The sequence below is a fragment of the Selaginella moellendorffii genome, unplaced genomic scaffold (assembly GCF_000143415.4).
Source record: "Selaginella moellendorffii unplaced genomic scaffold, v1.0 SELMOscaffold_38, whole genome shotgun sequence".
Taxonomy (NCBI): Eukaryota; Viridiplantae; Streptophyta; class Lycopodiopsida; order Selaginellales; family Selaginellaceae; genus Selaginella; species Selaginella moellendorffii.
In genome coordinates, this window is record NW_003314299.1 from 1,346,339 (window position 1) to 1,362,448 (window position 16,110).

Consider the following 16,110-nt stretch of genomic DNA (forward strand, 5'->3'; position numbering starts at 1 on the left):
TGTGAGCAATTCCATTATCTCGGTTGCATCTTACACTCCTGTGATTGCCGTCACCCCTGCCGAGCTTCAGAGGGAGAGGAAATTTGCAACCTGGGGGCTGCTGGCAGACCAAGTTCCAATCACAAAGCGAGGGCTTGAAGTTCTCGTTGTTGTCAAGGGCGAGTCGGTATATAAATCCAGCAGCCTCATACTTGCATGGTGCTCCACTGCGATCCTCGTTCCAGTGGTCGCGTGCATCACATTCTATAGATGCAAGCAAGTTTTCTACAGGAGGGGGCTTCTCAATGCCCCGGGTAACCCGGAAGAAGAACGAATTCATGATCTTCTAGAGGGAGCGTGAGGCAGCTAGAAGAGCAGCGGCGGCGCTATAAGAGCAGACTTATTTAAAATAAAACATTTTAAACAATTTTTATAAGAAAGCTACTAAAAATTCTTCCCTTTAGGTTAGCTGCAAGTTTAGTTCACAACCTTGGATTATCTAGGTATATCCATTGGTTTTTCTAAAAGAATTTAATTATTCACGGTAGACTCACTCCTTTGGAAAAACCATTAGTCAATCTCTGCATGGACATAGTCTTTATACACAAAGTTTTCTTCCAACTCCTTCAACAGGAACGCTGTCCCTGCACTAGCCATTGCAAGGCCTGCAAATATAAGCTTGAGAATGATCTCCTGAGGGATTCCTGTAGCAACAGCAAACACCACTGTGGCTCCAATGAGAACTCTCCCAGCGACCTTGAAAGCTTTGAATGCGTTCCTACACGAGGAGCAATTCAGTGTGTGCTGCTGGTATCGATCGAGCATCTGTAAGAACACAACACAAACGTTAAAGTAAGCTTCCAATGGCAGGCAATCACTTTACCTGTTGCTTGGACAGAACAGTCGATGGTAAAGGCTGGGTTTTGCTAGTTCCAGCGGCCCACTTTGGCTCACCATTGCCATGCTTGCGAAGCCAGTTTCTGAACTCTAGAACAAACCTGTCTGCTTGAGTGGGAGTAAACGTAATCTGCGAATACTTGGCGTTGATGTCTCCTCCTGTTGCCAAAAACTTCTTCTCTTGGCCTTGAAGAACTATCATGTCGCCATCGTAAACTTTGTTGGAAGTCCAGTGTTCGTGCCATCGTGGTACCAGCTGCAATACGAGAGAGTTAAAAAAGAACTGAAAGATATAAGAATGACGCGGAACTTGCCTGCCACCAAGCAGGGCCGGGCATGAGAAACGTGAAAAAATTACGAGCGCTGCAAACGATGGAGCGAGTTTGTCCTGGAGCCATTGGGACGTTGAAGGAGCAAATCCATATCTCCCATGTCTTGGGACCTTGAAGAGGTAGTGTAAGTGGTATCTCGATCCTGAACAAAACATTGTTGAAGAGCTCTATCGCCAAAAAGTAGCCAAGAACTTACTTGTTTATGTAGTAGCATGGAGCTAGAAACTCGGCCGTGATCTTTGGAGTGTCGGAATTGGCACCAGAAAATCCCCATGGGCCTCTCGAATCCACCTTGAAAGTAAGAGGCTTGGCTCTATCCCTCTTGCCTGTAACCTTCAGTCGCAAAGCTTTCTGTCTAGCTCAAAAAGAACTGTGATACTGGATCTCCATACCTTGTGATGAGCGAAATCAATGTGTGATGGATCGGAAACGTTCTCCATAAGTGTGTCGTAGCCATAGAAGAGATCACGCTGTATAGTCACTGTCGAAAAGCTAGGATCATCAAACACAGCAGGCAATCTAAACAACAAAGACACACTTTAGCACATAGATTTTGATGCCAGGATCACTTACTGAGGAGGTTGTGTTCTTTGAGCGCTTTCCCAGCCTTTCTCGTCAGGCCAAACAAACAGGAGCCCTTGCGAAACAACCGCAGGAAAGGTGATGGCACACGCTCTTGGAGAAGCGACCGCTTTCGACTCGGGGCCTTGAGTTGCCGCTTGCGGAATTTTTCCACAAGAGCCATCGCCCTTGAATGACCAGCCATGGTAAGAGCACTGAAGCCATCCATTCTCGTCAATCCTTCCTTCCTGTGCAGGGAAAAAAAATACCTCTCAGCCATGAACACATATAAAACTAGGAAAAAAAATTTAAAAGAAAACTTACCGATAACGGAGCCAATCTGTGAGGACATTGATCCGAGAAAGCCCTCCAGTTTCCTTCCCCGTCCTTCCACACAACTATCTCCCTCCCCAAGAGCTTGAATGGAGTAGCGGCCTTTGGATCCAAATCCTCTACAAGAGAAACCGGGTACCAGTGCTCGGTCCACGAGAACTTCTTGTCCTCCTTGTCCTGGCTCTCCCCAAGACTTTGCTGTAAGAATTGTTGCTCGTCTTCTTTCACAGTGCTACTAGACCCTGGCGCTGAGGAAGTTATTGCACCTGTGACCGTAATTTTTCCTCTTCTTCTCCTGGAGAAACTTACAAAACCGATGGTTTTTCTTGCCTTGATGAAGGCACCAGTGCTGCAACTGGTACTGCTTGCGAGAGTGTCTGAGCGTAGACTGTTGCACGCGATTCCTCCATAGACTGCCATGGCGGCTAAGGAAAGGAAAAGTGAAGTTCAAAGATCAAGTTTTGCTTAAAACGAAGTTCGAGAATGTTCGCAAACCACGGTAGCTCGACACGGCTCTCGACTGAAAACGAAATATCTTGGGCCTCAAGAAACTGTGTTAAAACTGATCGCGTGATCATGTTAAAGTGACAAAAAAGTGCCGACTCTAATTCCTCAATGTCCAAGCACTAAAACCGAGCAAACCTGAAATCTATCTTCTCTTTTTGAAGCTTTTCTTTTGTTTGCGTTTGTTGTTTCGACCGGCTGAACTCTTTTCCATAATCTCTGCAAACTTACGCTTTCTACACAGAAGGAAGTGCAGAGCAACTAAGCCAGGAAAATTCAAAAAACAATCTCGATCAAACCTGAAAGTTTGAACGCCGGCATCTGCGAGAAGCTCCTCTGCGATTGTGGCTTTACGTTCAGCCCTGGTCAGCCTGCTTGAATAAAACTCCCCAGGTCCTTCCACAACAGTACCAATCTGCACTGGTCATTAGAACTTCCTCTATATCACAAAACCTCTACAGCTATTTACCTGAAAGTACTTGGGAAGTTTTTTGGAATCCTCCTTCTTGTAGTGACGCTTTGGATCCAGAGCACCTCTCAACTAAAGAGTAGCATCCAGCAAGCTCTTAGATCGAAGCTTTCAAAAGCAATTCATACCTTGATAAGCTGAAGCTCTCGTTTCAGCTCTGGTGTCAAAGTTTGTGCAGGCATGTTAAACCTGTGAAGCTGTGAGTGAAAGAGAAAGCAGAAAAACTACACAAAACTTACCATTTAGCACCAGCTGTGTCAGGGATATTTTTTCTGGCAAGCTTATTGAGCTTGCGAACGTTCCGTGTTGGTACGAGCAGTCCGTCTTGCAAATCTTTCTCGGGATCCATGATAGAACTCTGCAACTTTGTCGTAAGAAGCTGTGTGGAAGTGGGAAGGCCAGTGTTTGGAACCCATGAAACTGCTTTCGGTGAAGCTTTCTTGATAGAAAAACATTGTTTCTCTAGAGCTTGGCGATCCCCAACACTGCTATAGTCACACATAAGGAAGAACTTGAGAAAGAAAAAACTTACCTTGTAGAACCCGAATGGACGCGTAGTGAATTCACCAGTAAATCGACCATGCCTTCGTCGTTCTCCTCATCGTCGTCGCTGCTCTCACTATCGCTGCTCACTACCACCACATCACTCGATCCATTCGCGACAGATCCATCTCCCACGCTTGGAATTTCCTTCTCCTCCTTTCCACAATGATCTGATCTGGCATTGGCGATCACAGGCTCGGCCACAATTTCCTTTTCTTGCAGTACGGAAGAAGAATCTCTCCTCTCAGCTTCCAGCGCTCGCGGCTTCTTTAGCAATCCATCCACTTTCCTGGTGAGATTCTTGAGGCCAGTCCTCAGCATCATGATGGCTGGCGGAACATCCCCAGCATTCTCGTCATCTGCGCTCGCCATAACCTGAGAAGACAAAGAACCCTAAACCCCGCCAAACCCTACCGCATCCAAGCCGTCCAAATTCAAAGCGGAGTAACGACAATCTCCACCGTCCAATTCAAAAAGCCGCAGAACCAAATCGTGGCCGTTCGTCGTAATCCACAGTTGAGGCGCGCCTAGGGCTTTTAGCTCCACAATTTTGGCGATGGCGGGGGCGAGCTTCTCGCCTTCTCGGCGCGCGTGCTACATTTGATCCACTAGCGATGGGAGAGAATGAATCGCTGTTCCAAGGCACGTCGCGATGGCGGCGAATGTCGATGGATACGCTCCACGCAGCGGATGATGTCAGGTATGCTTACGATTTTAATTTTTTTTCTATCTCACCTGTTTGAGTGTTCGTGTGTTTCTAGGCGCGATGGACGAGCTAAGAGTGCGCCTTACGTATCTGGGAAATATAATCGCGCTGGCTCACTTACCACCGAAGGTACTCCGTTAGCTAGTTCCAGCTGGGATTGCAATGTTTCTTTCCTTCTTTCTTTCATTCAGGAATTCCTTTGTCTACTCCAGCACCACTCTACAAGTATCTCAACCGGGGACCTAGTGCTGTAAGTCCACAAGAAAGGCGTGTTTTTTCTTACGGGGTAGCTTCTCCTAAACGCAAATTCACTCTTGCAGAGTCCAACACTTACGAAGAACTGGCCGGAGCTAAAGAACAGACCACGTAAACCACTTCGAAGTATGCTTTTCAATGTTCTAGTGATTCACGTCATTGACAGGATAGTATTCTTGGTTTGCAGATAGGCCAAATGATTGCCTATACATTGATGACATCAAAGGCTGCCGTCCTGATCCAAAGGTAATTGTTTTTTGTTTTGATGATGCCGCAGCGATCTTTTTCAGAACATGAAGCTAGGAAACAAAGCGAGAGGCACAAGCCCGCTGGTCCCGGAATACAAGTTACCAAGTTTTGTAGAGCCTTCTCCTTATGAGCCGAAGTTCTTGAAAGACAGGTCCGTTTTCTCGCTTGTAAGTGTCCTTCATTAACATCTGTTTTACTTGTCTCAGCATGAACGTAAACGACATTGATGGGAGCCGACCATCATCACGAATTTCATCCAGGGTAACCTTTTGTGCGTATACAACACACTGAAAGCGTAGTAATTTTTTAATCAAGTCCTTTGCCAATGTAGGGTCTTTCTGATGGTCCAGGAGAGGGATCACATGACTGTGACGGACATAGAGGGCAGCACCGCTGGCTGGAAGCCTACTCACAGGCGTAACTTTGGTAACTCTTTTTTCGTTTGGAAGTTTAGTGGAGAATAAGTATGACACTTTCAGGGAAATATACAAGGGATTTATGCTTGCAAGTTCATGATATCAGTCCACCAAAATGTAGATACGTACGTGACCCCTGCTCTGAAGTGTACGAGCCGGTCGAAGGAGCACATCCACAACCGCGTTCACGGCCGAGAAGTCCATGGTCACCTGTTGATTCGAGCCTTCGTACCGCTGACATCGAGGTGAAGACGTCAGTTGTGAAAACGTGTTCGATTGACGACCGCATAGCGCTTTCTTCAGGGTACTGAAGCAGATAGTATGCTTTTAAAGTCTAAGGTGAAAATGCGGAAGAAGAAGAGCGCCAGTCGGAATATGGTGACCACTCAACAAGAAAAGGCAGAGCTGGTTGCCGTAAAACTGCTCAAGACGAGAGTGTTGGTATGTTTAATACGATTCAGAATATTTTTCTGATGTATTTTCTTGGCAGGATCAAATGAAAGGGAAAAGCTGCAAAGAAGTCGTGCGCGCTTTCAAGAATAAAGATCGGCAAGCATCTGGTTTTCCTGACTTTTACTCTGCCGTTGCGTGCGTCTTACTTTAAAACTGTGTGCAGGCAAACTTACTATTGATGAGGTGGAAAACGTGTTTAGAGCCTTGGACGTCGGTCTAAATTCTGCAGAACTAAGAGTGTTCTCGACAGCCTTTGACAGTTCAATAGATGGTGAGCATTTTCCTTGTGGACTTTTCAATCGTTGTTATACCTTGCTTGCAAGCAGGATATCTCAACTACTGGCAGCTCATCAAACACTTGGTCCCTGTCGTTCCGTCGAAGATCAAAACGCCGGGTGCTACCAGGGTGGTGCCTATGGCACTCCAAGGATGGTCGCAGACAGTAGAGCCGCAGCCTTGCTTCTTCCAAAAGTCCAGAGACGAGACTTACGCAACGGAGAAAGCACACGAGATCTCAAGCCAAACAGAACGACTTCGAGAGGCACCAAAAGCGGTTGACAAGAGTACTGTAGAGGCTGAGACGGAAAAAGAAGAAGATAAGCGCGACGCGGCGCTTCCTTGGCGCCGCCTTCACAGCATGGACCTCAGCAGGCAAAGGAGACAAAGCGTACAGTTGCGAGGAAGACAAAGGAGCTCGCCACTGCCGATAGGCGGCGCGTTTTGGCCGGAGGTGAAGCTGACAGGGTCGCCAGTGCCTCCCAAGTCGTACCTGTCGCTATTCCACGACCACCACGAGCCTCACAACATGTCTGGCTACTACCGGGTCTTGGACGACTCCGAGAAGAGGTGGTCGACGAGAGTCGGCGAAAACTTATACACGGGCGAGGCCAACGTCGTTTGCAGCACTTCTTACTCGGAAGGCACGCAGTGGACGAGGCCTCCAAGCTCGCAGAGACGCTCCAGCAGCCGGTGTAGCACGCCTCTGGTGGACACGACTCGCCCGTCCACGGCCATGTCCGGGAGAACTTCCAGGCCATCGACCGCTCTATCAGCGACGAGACCCTCCACCGCCATGTCCGTCTACTTCGACGACGACGATAACGTTTCCAGCCGAGCAGCGCACTACACGGACGAGAACTCGGGATATCATCAATCCAGGGGTGGCGACGTCGCCAGGAAACTTAAGCGTCCACAGTCGGCATCGACGGTTCTTCTTCGTGGTGGCACGCCGGAGTGCTTGAGGACGATAAGCAACATGAACAGCGTGGGTTTAAGGCCGTATACAAGCCACAGCGCCGTGAGAAGCCGGTCACCTTTTAACAGATTGACGATGCCACAGGGAGTCCAGAGGCAGCTGTCGCAGATGATGGACGACATTGCGGCAGTGAAAGCTCTGGTTTGAGAAAAGGAGCTAGCGAAGTGCGCACAAAGGTACCTCCTTTTTCTTTTCTTTTTTTGAGATGACTGCTTGCGAAGTTGTGGATGAGCAGAGTTTCTATAAGGTACACCAATCTCGCGAATCTAGACTAGATCGAGAAGAGGAACCTTGGACTAATGTGGTTATTGAACTCTCGCTTGTGATATCATAGAGCCACATTAATGTATATGTGCAATTGTGCCAATTTTGATCCAGAATTTTCTTCCAAGCTCAAGAGTATGCTCTATCTTCTACAGTGAAATTCTCACATTTCTAGAAATATCTCGGAGGAAAGTCCACAATAGAGTCTCATCTTCTCATGCGGATAGCTTCTGTTGAACGTAAAATCACTGTCAAAGGACTGGCCCGAGCTAAAGAGCAAAGTATGGATAAATGATTGCTTATATACATTGACGACATCAAAGGCTGCCAAAGGTTCCTGTTTTGATTGAAACGCCTAAAGCTATCAAAGGAAGCCTCACGAATTCATCTTGCAGCGCGATGTCCAATACGATCCCAGGATCAAACTAAAGCTCCAAAGAAGTCGTGCGCGCGATCAAGAACAAAGATAGATCGGCAAGCATCTGGTTTCCTTGACGTCTACTCTGCCTCGCGTGCGTCGTACTCGAAAACTGTGTCCAGGCAAAGCTCTACTATTGATCGTTTTCTCGCCAGCGTTTGACATTTCGATAGGCGGTCAGCATTTTGGTTGTGTGCTTCCACTGAAGAATGTAGCCTCGCCGCAGCCTTTGTTTCATCCTAAACTCCAGAGACGGGACTTACGCAACGAGATCTCGAGCAAACCAGACGCCAAGCGCCACGCTCCAAAAGCGGCGCTGTAGAGCAACAGAAGAAGAGGACAAGAAGCACGACCGCTTGCTTGTCGCCGCACTCACAAAGCAAGCAGAGAATACTGTTGCGAGGAAGACAAAGCAGGGCCAACGTCTTCAGCCGAGCAGGGAATTACCCCAACTTGAGGTCATCAATCCAGGGGTGGCGACGTCGCGAACAAGTTTAAGCGCCTGGGCGCACGCCAGAGCACTCGAGGGCGAATGAATTGCGTGGGTTTCAAGTCCGTAAAGTTGACGGACGTGAAAGGAGCAAAAGTATAGCACACAAAGCTCGGCTTTTCTTTCACTAAGTCGGGTTAAGGTACACTAATTGGAGGTCACGAATCGTGAGAGTTCGACCACCTTTGTACTGGATGGATGAGGTACTTGATTCGGCCATTTTGGGGTTAACAAAAACAAGGGGATAGGAGCAACAGCGTGGAAGGCCAGCTAGCTGCCGTGGTTGCCAGACGCAAAATAGCTGAGAAAACTAAGGAATGGCAGTAGGATAGATATATGGCGCAGCAGCACTTATCCATTCGCCTGGTAAAATGGCCTCTTTATCTGCGTGGGTAGTCGCGAAAAATCTGACCTTGGGGTGGCGGACTGCTCGAAAACTCTTGTTGTGATTATCCATCTGTGATCAATGGTGAGTCAGGAAATGCCGAGTTTTCGTAAGAGAGAAAGGGAAAAGAATGAGATCATCTGTGATCAGTCAGCAAATGCGAGGCAGCAGAAACTTGGGAGTCAGCAAAAGATTCCTCCCTGTCACTGACTTCCAAGTTTGCAAATCAGGAATGCAGCTATGGAGTTGCATTTTTTTTTTTCTTCCTCCAAACCAGAGACATGGATCATATAACCAAAGAAGTTCTGATCCATATGGAGAAACTCCCAAATTCCCTATCCAAGAAGTTGAGATCAGAGAAACCAGGGAGACTTTGGAAGCAAGAAAAGGTTCTGGAGTTCTTTGTCAAGCTCACATTTGTCAAGAACAACTTTGAGACACCCTTTTTCTCTCTCTTCATTTTTTCCTCCAATTTTTTCTCTCTCTGATTCTCCTTCTGCTTCCGCTTCTGCTGCTGCTGCTGCGCTGCAAAACACGAGAAAAAAGAGTAGAAAAAAAACACAGCACTCCCATTCATCAATTCCACTATGCCATTTTCAGTCAGATCGAGAGAGAAGAAAAACTAGAAAAACAAGAAACACACACCACCTGCGATTTTACAGTCAAGAGATTCTTTTTCTGATTTCCTCTGGAGCAGCATCAAGCTTGGCCAGAAAAATAAAAACCAAAGTAACATTGAAAAAAAGGGGAGAAGAAATCCTCTAAGTGTATATCATCTTCACAATATCATACCTAGGGAAGGAGGCAAAAAACCAGAGAAAATCCTGCTCTTCTTCTTCTTTTCTTGCCGTCATTGTGCTCAAAACTTCAATCTAATCCAGTGTGGGTGAGAGGGAGTGAGAGAGATAAGATCGAAAGGGATGAAGAACAAGGCTAGACAACTATAAGAAAAGAAAAGAAAAAAAACTGACCAAAACGCGAGGAGCAAGCGATTGGATCGACCCAACAATCGTTCGTCCTCGCTCTTGGATCACCCGCCCAGGAATCCAGTCTGCATCCACACTGCGTTCCTCACTCGCCGGAGATCCATCCCTTTGAGCGTCCTCCCGGCGCCCTCGTACACCGAGAAGGCAGTGTGGCTCTTGGCATACTCCCTCGCCGCGAGCTCGTGAGGAGGGATCCTGTTCTTCTTCCTGCCCATCTCGCGGCCGCGCGGATCCAAATCCTCCTCCTGCCACTCATCCTCCGCCTCCTCCACCTCCTCGGGCTCCTCCGATCCATCGAACCCATTCTCCTTGCCGCCGCGCTTGTCGATCCCCAGGATCTTGCTCCAGTCCGGGATGTTCACTGGCGCCGACTGCTGCTGGATCATCTTCCCCGGGTGATCGAAGGACGAGACCTGGGGGATCATCCGCGAGGCCGTGGTGGATTTGCGCACTGGCGCCGCGGTGGACACCTCCTTGGCGCTTGGGCGATTGATGGACGAGAGCCCCAGCGGCGAGGCTTGCTCCTTGGTGGAGGATTCCAGCCCCAGCCACTGGCGCCCACTCTTGAGGAATCGCGCCGATGGCTGCTGCTGAGAGGGTTGATTCTCGTCCAGATCGTCGGCTGAATTCTCGTCGCCGCCCCACACGTCCTCCTCCCGGAGCTCGCTGTCGGGTGGATCGAGCATCGAGAGCGGCGACGGGGATGATCCGGGAGAGATCCCGAGGAGCTTGTCCCGGCGGCTCGGCCCAGCCGCCGCGGCATTCCTCTCGCGGATCACGCTGGAGAGGCCGCTGGAGATGCGCTCCTTGGGTGCCACCGCGGTCATTCTTGTCATCATTGCAGCTCCTCTCGCTCGATGATCACAGCTTCTCTTTGTTCGCACGCGCTCGTGAGAGGAATTCTGGAAAGGGGAAAGAAGAGAATTCCTGCCCAGAAATCCTGGCTAGAACTAGGGTAGATCGATGGATGGATCGATCAATTGCTCTTAAAGCTGATCGCGATCCAAGACTTGTGCCGCACGATGCTGGAGCTCACCACACACCCCACGCTTCGACCATCCAACTCGATAGCTTGGAGAAGAAGATGAAGAACACGGTTGCGTCTAGAACTCTCTCAAGAAAGGGAAAACTTATAGAAGACCCAGTGTAAGGAGAAATGAAACGAAGATCTCTCTCCTTCCTCGCGATGGCGCTTGGATTGGATCAACGGAGAAAACAAAAATGCCCCTTCCGGAAGAGATGGAGAGCGCAAAAAAAAAGAGGGGAAATCTGGAATCCAAATGCTCTCGCGAAGCAGCGATGGAAGGCCGCGCTACAAACCAGTGATTGAGAGACAAAAATTTGAGAGAGATCCCTTCGCAATACCGCAACACAGCCAATCTTCTTCCTCTCGCTCCGCGAGAACCCTAAAAAATGGCCCTCGCCATAGCTTCCATTTGGATTTACTCCTGAAATTTTATATGCTGCTCATCCGTGGAGGACACCGTCCTTAGCAGGGGATCGTTTACACCAGGGGCCCTTAGTAAAGTGTGGTTTAGGTTTGGTGGAGTTTAAACTCGGCTTAAACCCGTGGCGTTTAGCGAAACCCATGATTGGGTTAATTTCAAATGATGACCTTGGATTAAAGTCTAAGTTGATTGTTCAGGGTACGTTGGAATACGCGAAAGTATACGATGCCATCATCGAGCGTTAAAAAAAAACTTAAATTCCTGCGCAGAGAGTGTGTTGATGGCCGGAATCGTGATCATGGGATTCAAAGTGGATGATTATGCGGGGGAATATGCTCGTCCGGTATGAACCTTGGGACTTTGGGAAGAGTTACAACATCACAAAGGCACACGGGGCATATAAGTTACATGGATGGATGGAATTGAATCTCTCCGAATCCTTTTTTTTTTTTTCTCTCTTTTATTTGCGAGTACCACGGATGAATGGATCGACAATCAATCGATCAGCGTGACGGATCGATCCATCCGTGGCTCGCCACACTTGCTTGCAGCGAGCGAGTGCGTTGTCACCTCGTCATTATCAGAACCAAAGGAGAAACAAAAGACAAAGCAATCGGCGACGAAGAAGAGACGAGCGCGCGGCGCGCAACCTTAAGTTTCTCCTCCACCTGTGAAAGCTTCCAAAACCGGCGGATTGTTACCAGGGAACCCTAAAGCCAAACACAATGGAGGTCCGTCCACGTAAAAGTGAGAGGGCATCACGGAACCTTTAAAAAGAATGGGCGAGGTGACAAGTTACATCCGGTAAGAAACGTAGTATACTTCCCCCTAGGGTTCCGTAAGCGACATGGCCACCTTTCCCCTTACAAGCCCGAAAGTTATAAAATTCTAGGGTCAGCATCGTCCGCCAACTTCCAGTATTATAACAGTGGACACATAGACACTATACTCACGCCATAATACTGCCAATGTGCCAGAGATACACCCAACAATCCATGTACGGCCATCCCGCCCCTCTAGCGAATTGCCCGGTCCCCTTAGAAATCTCCATGCATTCCATTCTTGTCCATACCATACCATACCACCACCCTGTGGCGCCTCTGGATTGGCCCTGGTTTAACATAAGCGAAGATTAGGGTTTTTCAACCCCGTTAGTTTTAAACTAACCCCGACTGTCGTTTACGGTTTCTTTAGCAGGTGCCTATTAGTTTAATTTCCCTCGTTTTGCGGGTGCGCCGTACGAGACGCGATTCCCGCCAGTGGGCCTTAGCGTACGGCCGCGTCAGTATACGTGTCCCGGGGCCACGCCAGGGACACGTGTCCCGCGGATAATGTGGGAAAGCGACGTTGTCCCCATCCCGTAGGTACCCATAATGAAATGATGGGTATGGGCCACACACACAAACAACGCCAGCGCGTACGGACTGAGCCAGTGACCAGCTTGTGTACGGAACGGCGCAGTGCTCGGTAATCAGCCGGCAACCTTGTTGTTAATTCGCGCGGTGTTAAAAACGGCCAGCCACACAAACAAGAGTGGGAAAATCATAGGTTAATCGGGAGACAATGTGGATGATGAAGATGGATAGAACCTTGCTTGGATTGTCACCTTGTCGCCACTAAACGTTTAACAAGGCTTATGAGGAGACAAAAGATTTGATTACCAATCCCGCTGATACGCACGATCTCGTCGCCGAGTTTAAAATGTTCTAAGATCGGGCAGCTGTGCCGTCGTAAGTGGCTGCTTTTGATAATCCGTTGATTATTCCTGGTTATACATGATAAAAGCTTGGCTCTCGATCGATAGTAAGTTTACCTCTTTTGTCTTTGGGGGCCTTTTTGTAAAGCTTTTGACACTGTGACGAGCGATTTAGCACCGCCCGTATCGTCGTACAAGAGTGCTGCCCAGAATGGTGACACTATCTTTCTCTTTTCTTCGCTGGATGGTCTATAAAGAAATAGCAAAGTCATTGGAAGTATGAATCAGCCTGCTTAAATTTCAAGTAGTAGTACTCACTTTCCTTTGTTTTAATGGAGTCGCATATGCAACTTGGAGGATTTGCAGGCCAAACCTCTGCTTCCGTCCTTGAACTCGCTGTTCAAAGCAAAAAAAACATAAAAAAGCAAACCTTTCATGTGACCCGATGGATGAGGCGTCACAAGCTCCTGCTTTGTTTTGTAATCCCGAAATCACACGGACTGCAATTACAATCCTTGGAAAAGTTTGCCTCCTCCTACTTGACCTTTGACAAAGCCTTGCAGTGGTTCTGTGAATCATCAAACAGAGCACCATTTTCTCTCTGGAAGATAAAAAATTAAAAAGAGGAGACAATCACTCAAGGGTCCTACGCCAAAGGAACAAAATCAAGATCGGAAAAGCAAGGGAAAAAAAACTTGCAAAAAACAGTTGCTCACCAGTCTGAAGTTTTTATTTTTGTTTTCCCAGTGGATGACCGAAGCGTTACTTTCACCACCCAAATCCAAACAGTGACTAGTGGACCTTGCTGTGAAAGCGGCAGTCGAGCTGTTGAGAGTGGGAAGCCTTTGCTTTCTGCGCGTATATAACCATTCCACAAAAGAACATTAAAACGCAAACGAGAAACCTGTTTTGCAGCACCAACGCGAGCGCTGCCTCTCATAGTGTTGTTGTTGTTGTGGTCGAAAACGATTGAAGAAGCTTTCCTCCAACCGGTGGATTGTTGGCTGTTGCTCGAGTTTTTAATGCCGCAACTGTTTTTTTTTTTCTTGTTGTTCCTTCGATTGCTAGCCGGGTAACAGTGAAGCCACCACCGCTGCATCATCAGCCGCTGTTACTTCTTCGGCATACATTTCATGCCCCTTCTTTCCAGCCCCGGCATCCAGAATCTCCTTTAGCTTTTGTAAAGCTGCAAGCATGGATATCGAAAGTGTTAGTACTGCATTTAATAAAAGAGATTCGGGGCGAGACGGACCAGTCCAATAGCGGGGACGGAGCTCTTTAGTGGATTCGGAGGACACTTTGTACGTCTTGCAGGAGCTGTTTTGGACCTTGGCGAGAATGCTCTTGAAATACCTCACCTACAGGATCGGACAAACGAAAATGAGTGAGCGAGATGAGAGAAAAGAAAAAGAGAGAGTGATGGACTTTTCTTTTTACCTCTTCCTTGCGAAGAAGCGTGAAGCAAGAGCCTGATCTTCCAGCTCTAGCAGTCCGGCCGACTCGGTGTACATATGTTCTCGCAAAAGGAGGCATGTCGTAGTTGATTATGTGCGTGACACCTTCGACGTCCATTCCCCGGGCCATTGCGTCAGACGCCACCAAAACTTGTGCCTCCCCGGCTCTAAACGCGGCCAAGGCTTTGCTGTAGAACGACACAGACAAGAGAGTCAGTGTAGACAAAGTTTTTGGTCGTCCCATACCTTCGTGCCAGCTGATGTTGGAAGCTCGAGTACTCGACAGCTCTAAAAGGAAGATCCTCGAAGCACGCCAGGAATGTTGATAAGCGATGGGTGTTTGACACGGACGAGGTGAAGATCACTGTTCGCTGATCACCCAGGCTGTGCAAAAGTGTGACGAGTTTCAATGGCTTTTGTTGCGCCTTACAGATCTGTATAAGGAAAAGGAGAGAAACACATAACACGCATAAAACGCCGAGAGAAGAAAACTGTCACAACGTTGTTAAAACCAAAACTTACAATCGTGTAGGACCGCAATTGCTCCGGGAGCTTATACAAGTTGTCCGATGTCGACAGTGCAACGGAAAGTGGATGGTACAGCCGAAGCTGTGCGATCTTCGCTGGATCTCTTGTCAAAGTAGCCGATACAATAATCTTCTGAAGCCTCGGTACGACGCAGCCTTTGATACCTCTTTCTAAGCACCTGATAAACGAGGAAAAAACACACAAGACTTTAAAACAAGACCACGAAGGACCGCGTATAAAAACTTACGAGCGGCGGATGGTGCGAACCGAGCCAATGCCGGGATTACTATCGTCGCTGGGAGAAAAGTTCTTGGCACTGGCTGCTTCAAGGACGGTCGGAAGCCATTCCTGATACGCCTCACGCAGAAGTCGATCTGTCTCATCTACAACCTTGAGAAAAACGTGGAGCTTAGGAAAAAAAAAAAAAAGGAAAAAGAGAAGAATGAAAGTGCTTACCAAGTATTGAAGATGCTCCAGTGTAAACCCAGGAGTGTTTTGTATGTGATCCATGAGCCGACCCGGCGTGGCAACCAGAATGTCGACTCGACTCTCCGCAAGATTATCACTGGCAAGATGGAGCTCCCGGAAGCAAGTATCGATCTTTCCAGGGAAAAGCACGAGCTGAGAGGCTTCAGCGGCTACAGAAGTTTGTCCAACAGCAATACCGACGGAAAGACCAACCGAAGGAGCTATAGCATCAAAGACTTGTTTCACCTGGAAAAATACGAGTAAAAATAAGTTTCTAGGCGAAGAACACAACGAAAGAAATGGAGAAAGAAAAAGCACCCAAAGAGAGAATACCTGCATTGCTAGATCACGAGTTGGCACCACAATGAGAGCTCGAAGGCGCCTTAGAAGACACTGGGAGAGGCTTTGAGCGATGGGCAAGGAGTACGCGAGAGTTTTGCCACTCCCAGTGGGAGACGAGATGCTTAAATCCCTGGCGCCACCTCCAGGACCCACGGTTTCGTGCCACACCGCCGCTTGCACGGGGAATAGCGAGTGAATTCCAACGTTTCGCAACGATTCCATCAAGCTGCATCACCAAAGAAATCGAATGCCACATTGAGAGTGATCGCACGTACCCAGGATGAAGAAATGGCACAGAATCGAGGCTTTGCTCCTCGAAAGAGTTGACATCCAGCGGCTGGCGCATCCATTGCAAGACCGGAGGCGCCTTTGCCATGTAAACCCTTCCTCATAAACCCTAAATAAAATCTCGATTAAAATATTCAAAACAGTTAATAATAAAACATTACAAGGGTTTAGGGCTGAAAAGACGAGGAGATAGGTCAGATTAATTGATATATTTCTTAGTTTTGCTGCTGCATTGTAGAGCTGCTGGAACAGGAGGAATCCAAGATAGTAGCTCTAGCAGTTAGCTCTGGACAAGCCAAAAAGGAAATCTTTGCCATAGAGGAAGTTGCCATCAAGCAAAGGACCAGCCAAAAAAAATAAAAATGCGAAGGCAAAACATAGCTGAGAATAT

At 48.0% G+C, this 16,110-nt stretch overlaps 4 protein-coding genes across 6 annotated transcripts; 1 reads left to right on the top strand and 3 right to left on the bottom strand.

Annotated features, from left to right (window-relative positions):
• Positions 1 to 495: 495 nt before the first annotated feature.
• On the bottom strand, positions 496 to 2,623 carry LOC9658668 (pheophorbide a oxygenase, chloroplastic). The gene is made up of 7 exons (XM_024683778.1): positions 2,094 to 2,623; positions 1,782 to 2,017; positions 1,601 to 1,727; positions 1,405 to 1,541; positions 1,191 to 1,350; positions 863 to 1,132; positions 496 to 804 (listed from the first exon to the last, which is right to left on the bottom strand). Exons 1-7 carry the CDS (start codon positions 2,520 to 2,522, stop codon positions 550 to 552), a joined length of 1,614 nt encoding a protein of 537 aa, XP_024539546.1. The 5' UTR covers positions 2,523 to 2,623; the 3' UTR covers positions 496 to 549.
• A 15-nt stretch (positions 2,624 to 2,638) lies between these two features.
• On the bottom strand, positions 2,639 to 4,010 carry LOC9658988 (rRNA-processing protein fcf2). Of its 2 annotated transcripts, none has more exons than XM_024683779.1 (6): positions 3,608 to 4,010; positions 3,315 to 3,560; positions 3,204 to 3,264; positions 3,076 to 3,147; positions 2,906 to 3,021; positions 2,639 to 2,842 (listed from the first exon to the last, which is right to left on the bottom strand). In XM_024683779.1, the coding sequence occupies exons 1-6, from the start codon at positions 3,988 to 3,990 to the stop codon at positions 2,752 to 2,754; spliced, it is 969 nt and encodes a 322-aa protein (XP_024539547.1). In that variant the 5' UTR covers positions 3,991 to 4,010; the 3' UTR covers positions 2,639 to 2,751. The 2 variants fall into 2 exon arrangements, with proteins under 2 accessions (XP_024539547.1, XP_002978829.2); XM_002978783.2 differs by having other exon boundaries at positions 3,315 to 3,563.
• A 146-nt stretch (positions 4,011 to 4,156) lies between these two features.
• On the top strand, positions 4,157 to 7,332 carry LOC9658989. Of its 2 annotated transcripts, XM_024683832.1 has the most exons (14): positions 4,157 to 4,318; positions 4,380 to 4,453; positions 4,516 to 4,574; positions 4,645 to 4,705; positions 4,767 to 4,825; positions 4,870 to 4,979; positions 5,035 to 5,099; positions 5,144 to 5,254; positions 5,308 to 5,489; positions 5,536 to 5,685; positions 5,735 to 5,804; positions 5,861 to 5,968; positions 6,024 to 7,128; positions 7,174 to 7,332. In XM_024683832.1, exons 1-13 carry the CDS (start codon positions 4,233 to 4,235, stop codon positions 7,097 to 7,099), a joined length of 2,211 nt encoding a protein of 736 aa, XP_024539600.1. In that variant the 5' UTR covers positions 4,157 to 4,232; the 3' UTR covers positions 7,100 to 7,128; positions 7,174 to 7,332. The 2 variants fall into 2 exon arrangements, with proteins under 2 accessions (XP_024539600.1, XP_024539601.1); XM_024683833.1 differs by having other exon boundaries at positions 5,548 to 5,685; positions 6,024 to 7,332.
• Positions 7,333 to 12,475: 5,143 nt separating this feature from the next.
• On the bottom strand, positions 12,476 to 15,813 carry LOC9658990 (DEAD-box ATP-dependent RNA helicase 1). Its single transcript, XM_002978785.2, has 13 exons — positions 15,707 to 15,813; positions 15,423 to 15,657; positions 15,078 to 15,335; positions 14,869 to 15,011; positions 14,616 to 14,799; positions 14,340 to 14,527; positions 14,077 to 14,281; positions 13,892 to 13,997; positions 13,544 to 13,825; positions 13,356 to 13,491; positions 12,958 to 13,285; positions 12,757 to 12,888; positions 12,476 to 12,708 (listed from the first exon to the last, which is right to left on the bottom strand). The coding sequence occupies exons 1-9, from the start codon at positions 15,805 to 15,807 to the stop codon at positions 13,704 to 13,706; spliced, it is 1,542 nt and encodes a 513-aa protein (XP_002978831.1). The 5' UTR covers positions 15,808 to 15,813; the 3' UTR covers positions 12,476 to 12,708; positions 12,757 to 12,888; positions 12,958 to 13,285; positions 13,356 to 13,491; positions 13,544 to 13,703.
• Between the last annotated feature and the right edge of the window lie 297 nt (positions 15,814 to 16,110).

What these genes read in the sequence shown, in the direction of transcription:
- LOC9658989 (XM_024683832.1), top strand. Translation starts at nt 4,233, where the DNA reads ATGGGAGAGAATGAATCGCTGTTCCAAGGCACGTCGCGATGGCGGCGA. An exon ending in TGGCTCACTTACCACCGAAG is followed by an intron (nt 4,454 to 4,515) that starts GTACTCCGTTAG and finishes TCTTTCATTCAG; the next exon opens with GAATTCCTTTGTCTACTCCA. An exon ending in ACCACGTAAACCACTTCGAA is followed by an intron (nt 4,706 to 4,766) that starts GTATGCTTTTCA and finishes CTTGGTTTGCAG; the next exon opens with ATAGGCCAAATGATTGCCTA.
- LOC9658988 (XM_002978783.2), bottom strand. Translation starts at nt 3,990, where the DNA reads ATGGCGAGCGCAGATGACGAGAATGCTGGGGATGTTCCGCCAGCCATC. An exon ending in GTCCATTCGGGTTCTACAAG is followed by an intron (nt 3,564 to 3,607) that starts GTAAGTTTTTTC and finishes GTGTGACTATAG; the next exon opens with CAGTGTTGGGGATCGCCAAG. An exon ending in AACTTCCCAAGTACTTTCAG is followed by an intron (nt 3,022 to 3,075) that starts GTAAATAGCTGT and finishes TGACCAGTGCAG; the next exon opens with ATTGGTACTGTTGTGGAAGG.
- LOC9658668 (XM_024683778.1), bottom strand. Translation starts at nt 2,522, where the DNA reads ATGGCAGTCTATGGAGGAATCGCGTGCAACAGTCTACGCTCAGACACT. An exon ending in TTGATTTCGCTCATCACAAG is followed by an intron (nt 1,542 to 1,600) that starts GTATGGAGATCC and finishes TTGCGACTGAAG; the next exon opens with GTTACAGGCAAGAGGGATAG. An exon ending in CCGGCCCTGCTTGGTGGCAG is followed by an intron (nt 1,133 to 1,190) that starts GCAAGTTCCGCG and finishes CTCGTATTGCAG; the next exon opens with CTGGTACCACGATGGCACGA.
- LOC9658990 (XM_002978785.2), bottom strand. Translation starts at nt 15,807, where the DNA reads ATGGCAAAGGCGCCTCCGGTCTTGCAATGGATGCGCCAGCCGCTGGAT. An exon ending in CAACATCAGCTGGCACGAAG is followed by an intron (nt 14,282 to 14,339) that starts GTATGGGACGAC and finishes GTCGTTCTACAG; the next exon opens with CAAAGCCTTGGCCGCGTTTA. An exon ending in CCGTCCCCGCTATTGGACTG is followed by an intron (nt 13,826 to 13,891) that starts GTCCGTCTCGCC and finishes CCATGCTTGCAG; the next exon opens with CTTTACAAAAGCTAAAGGAG.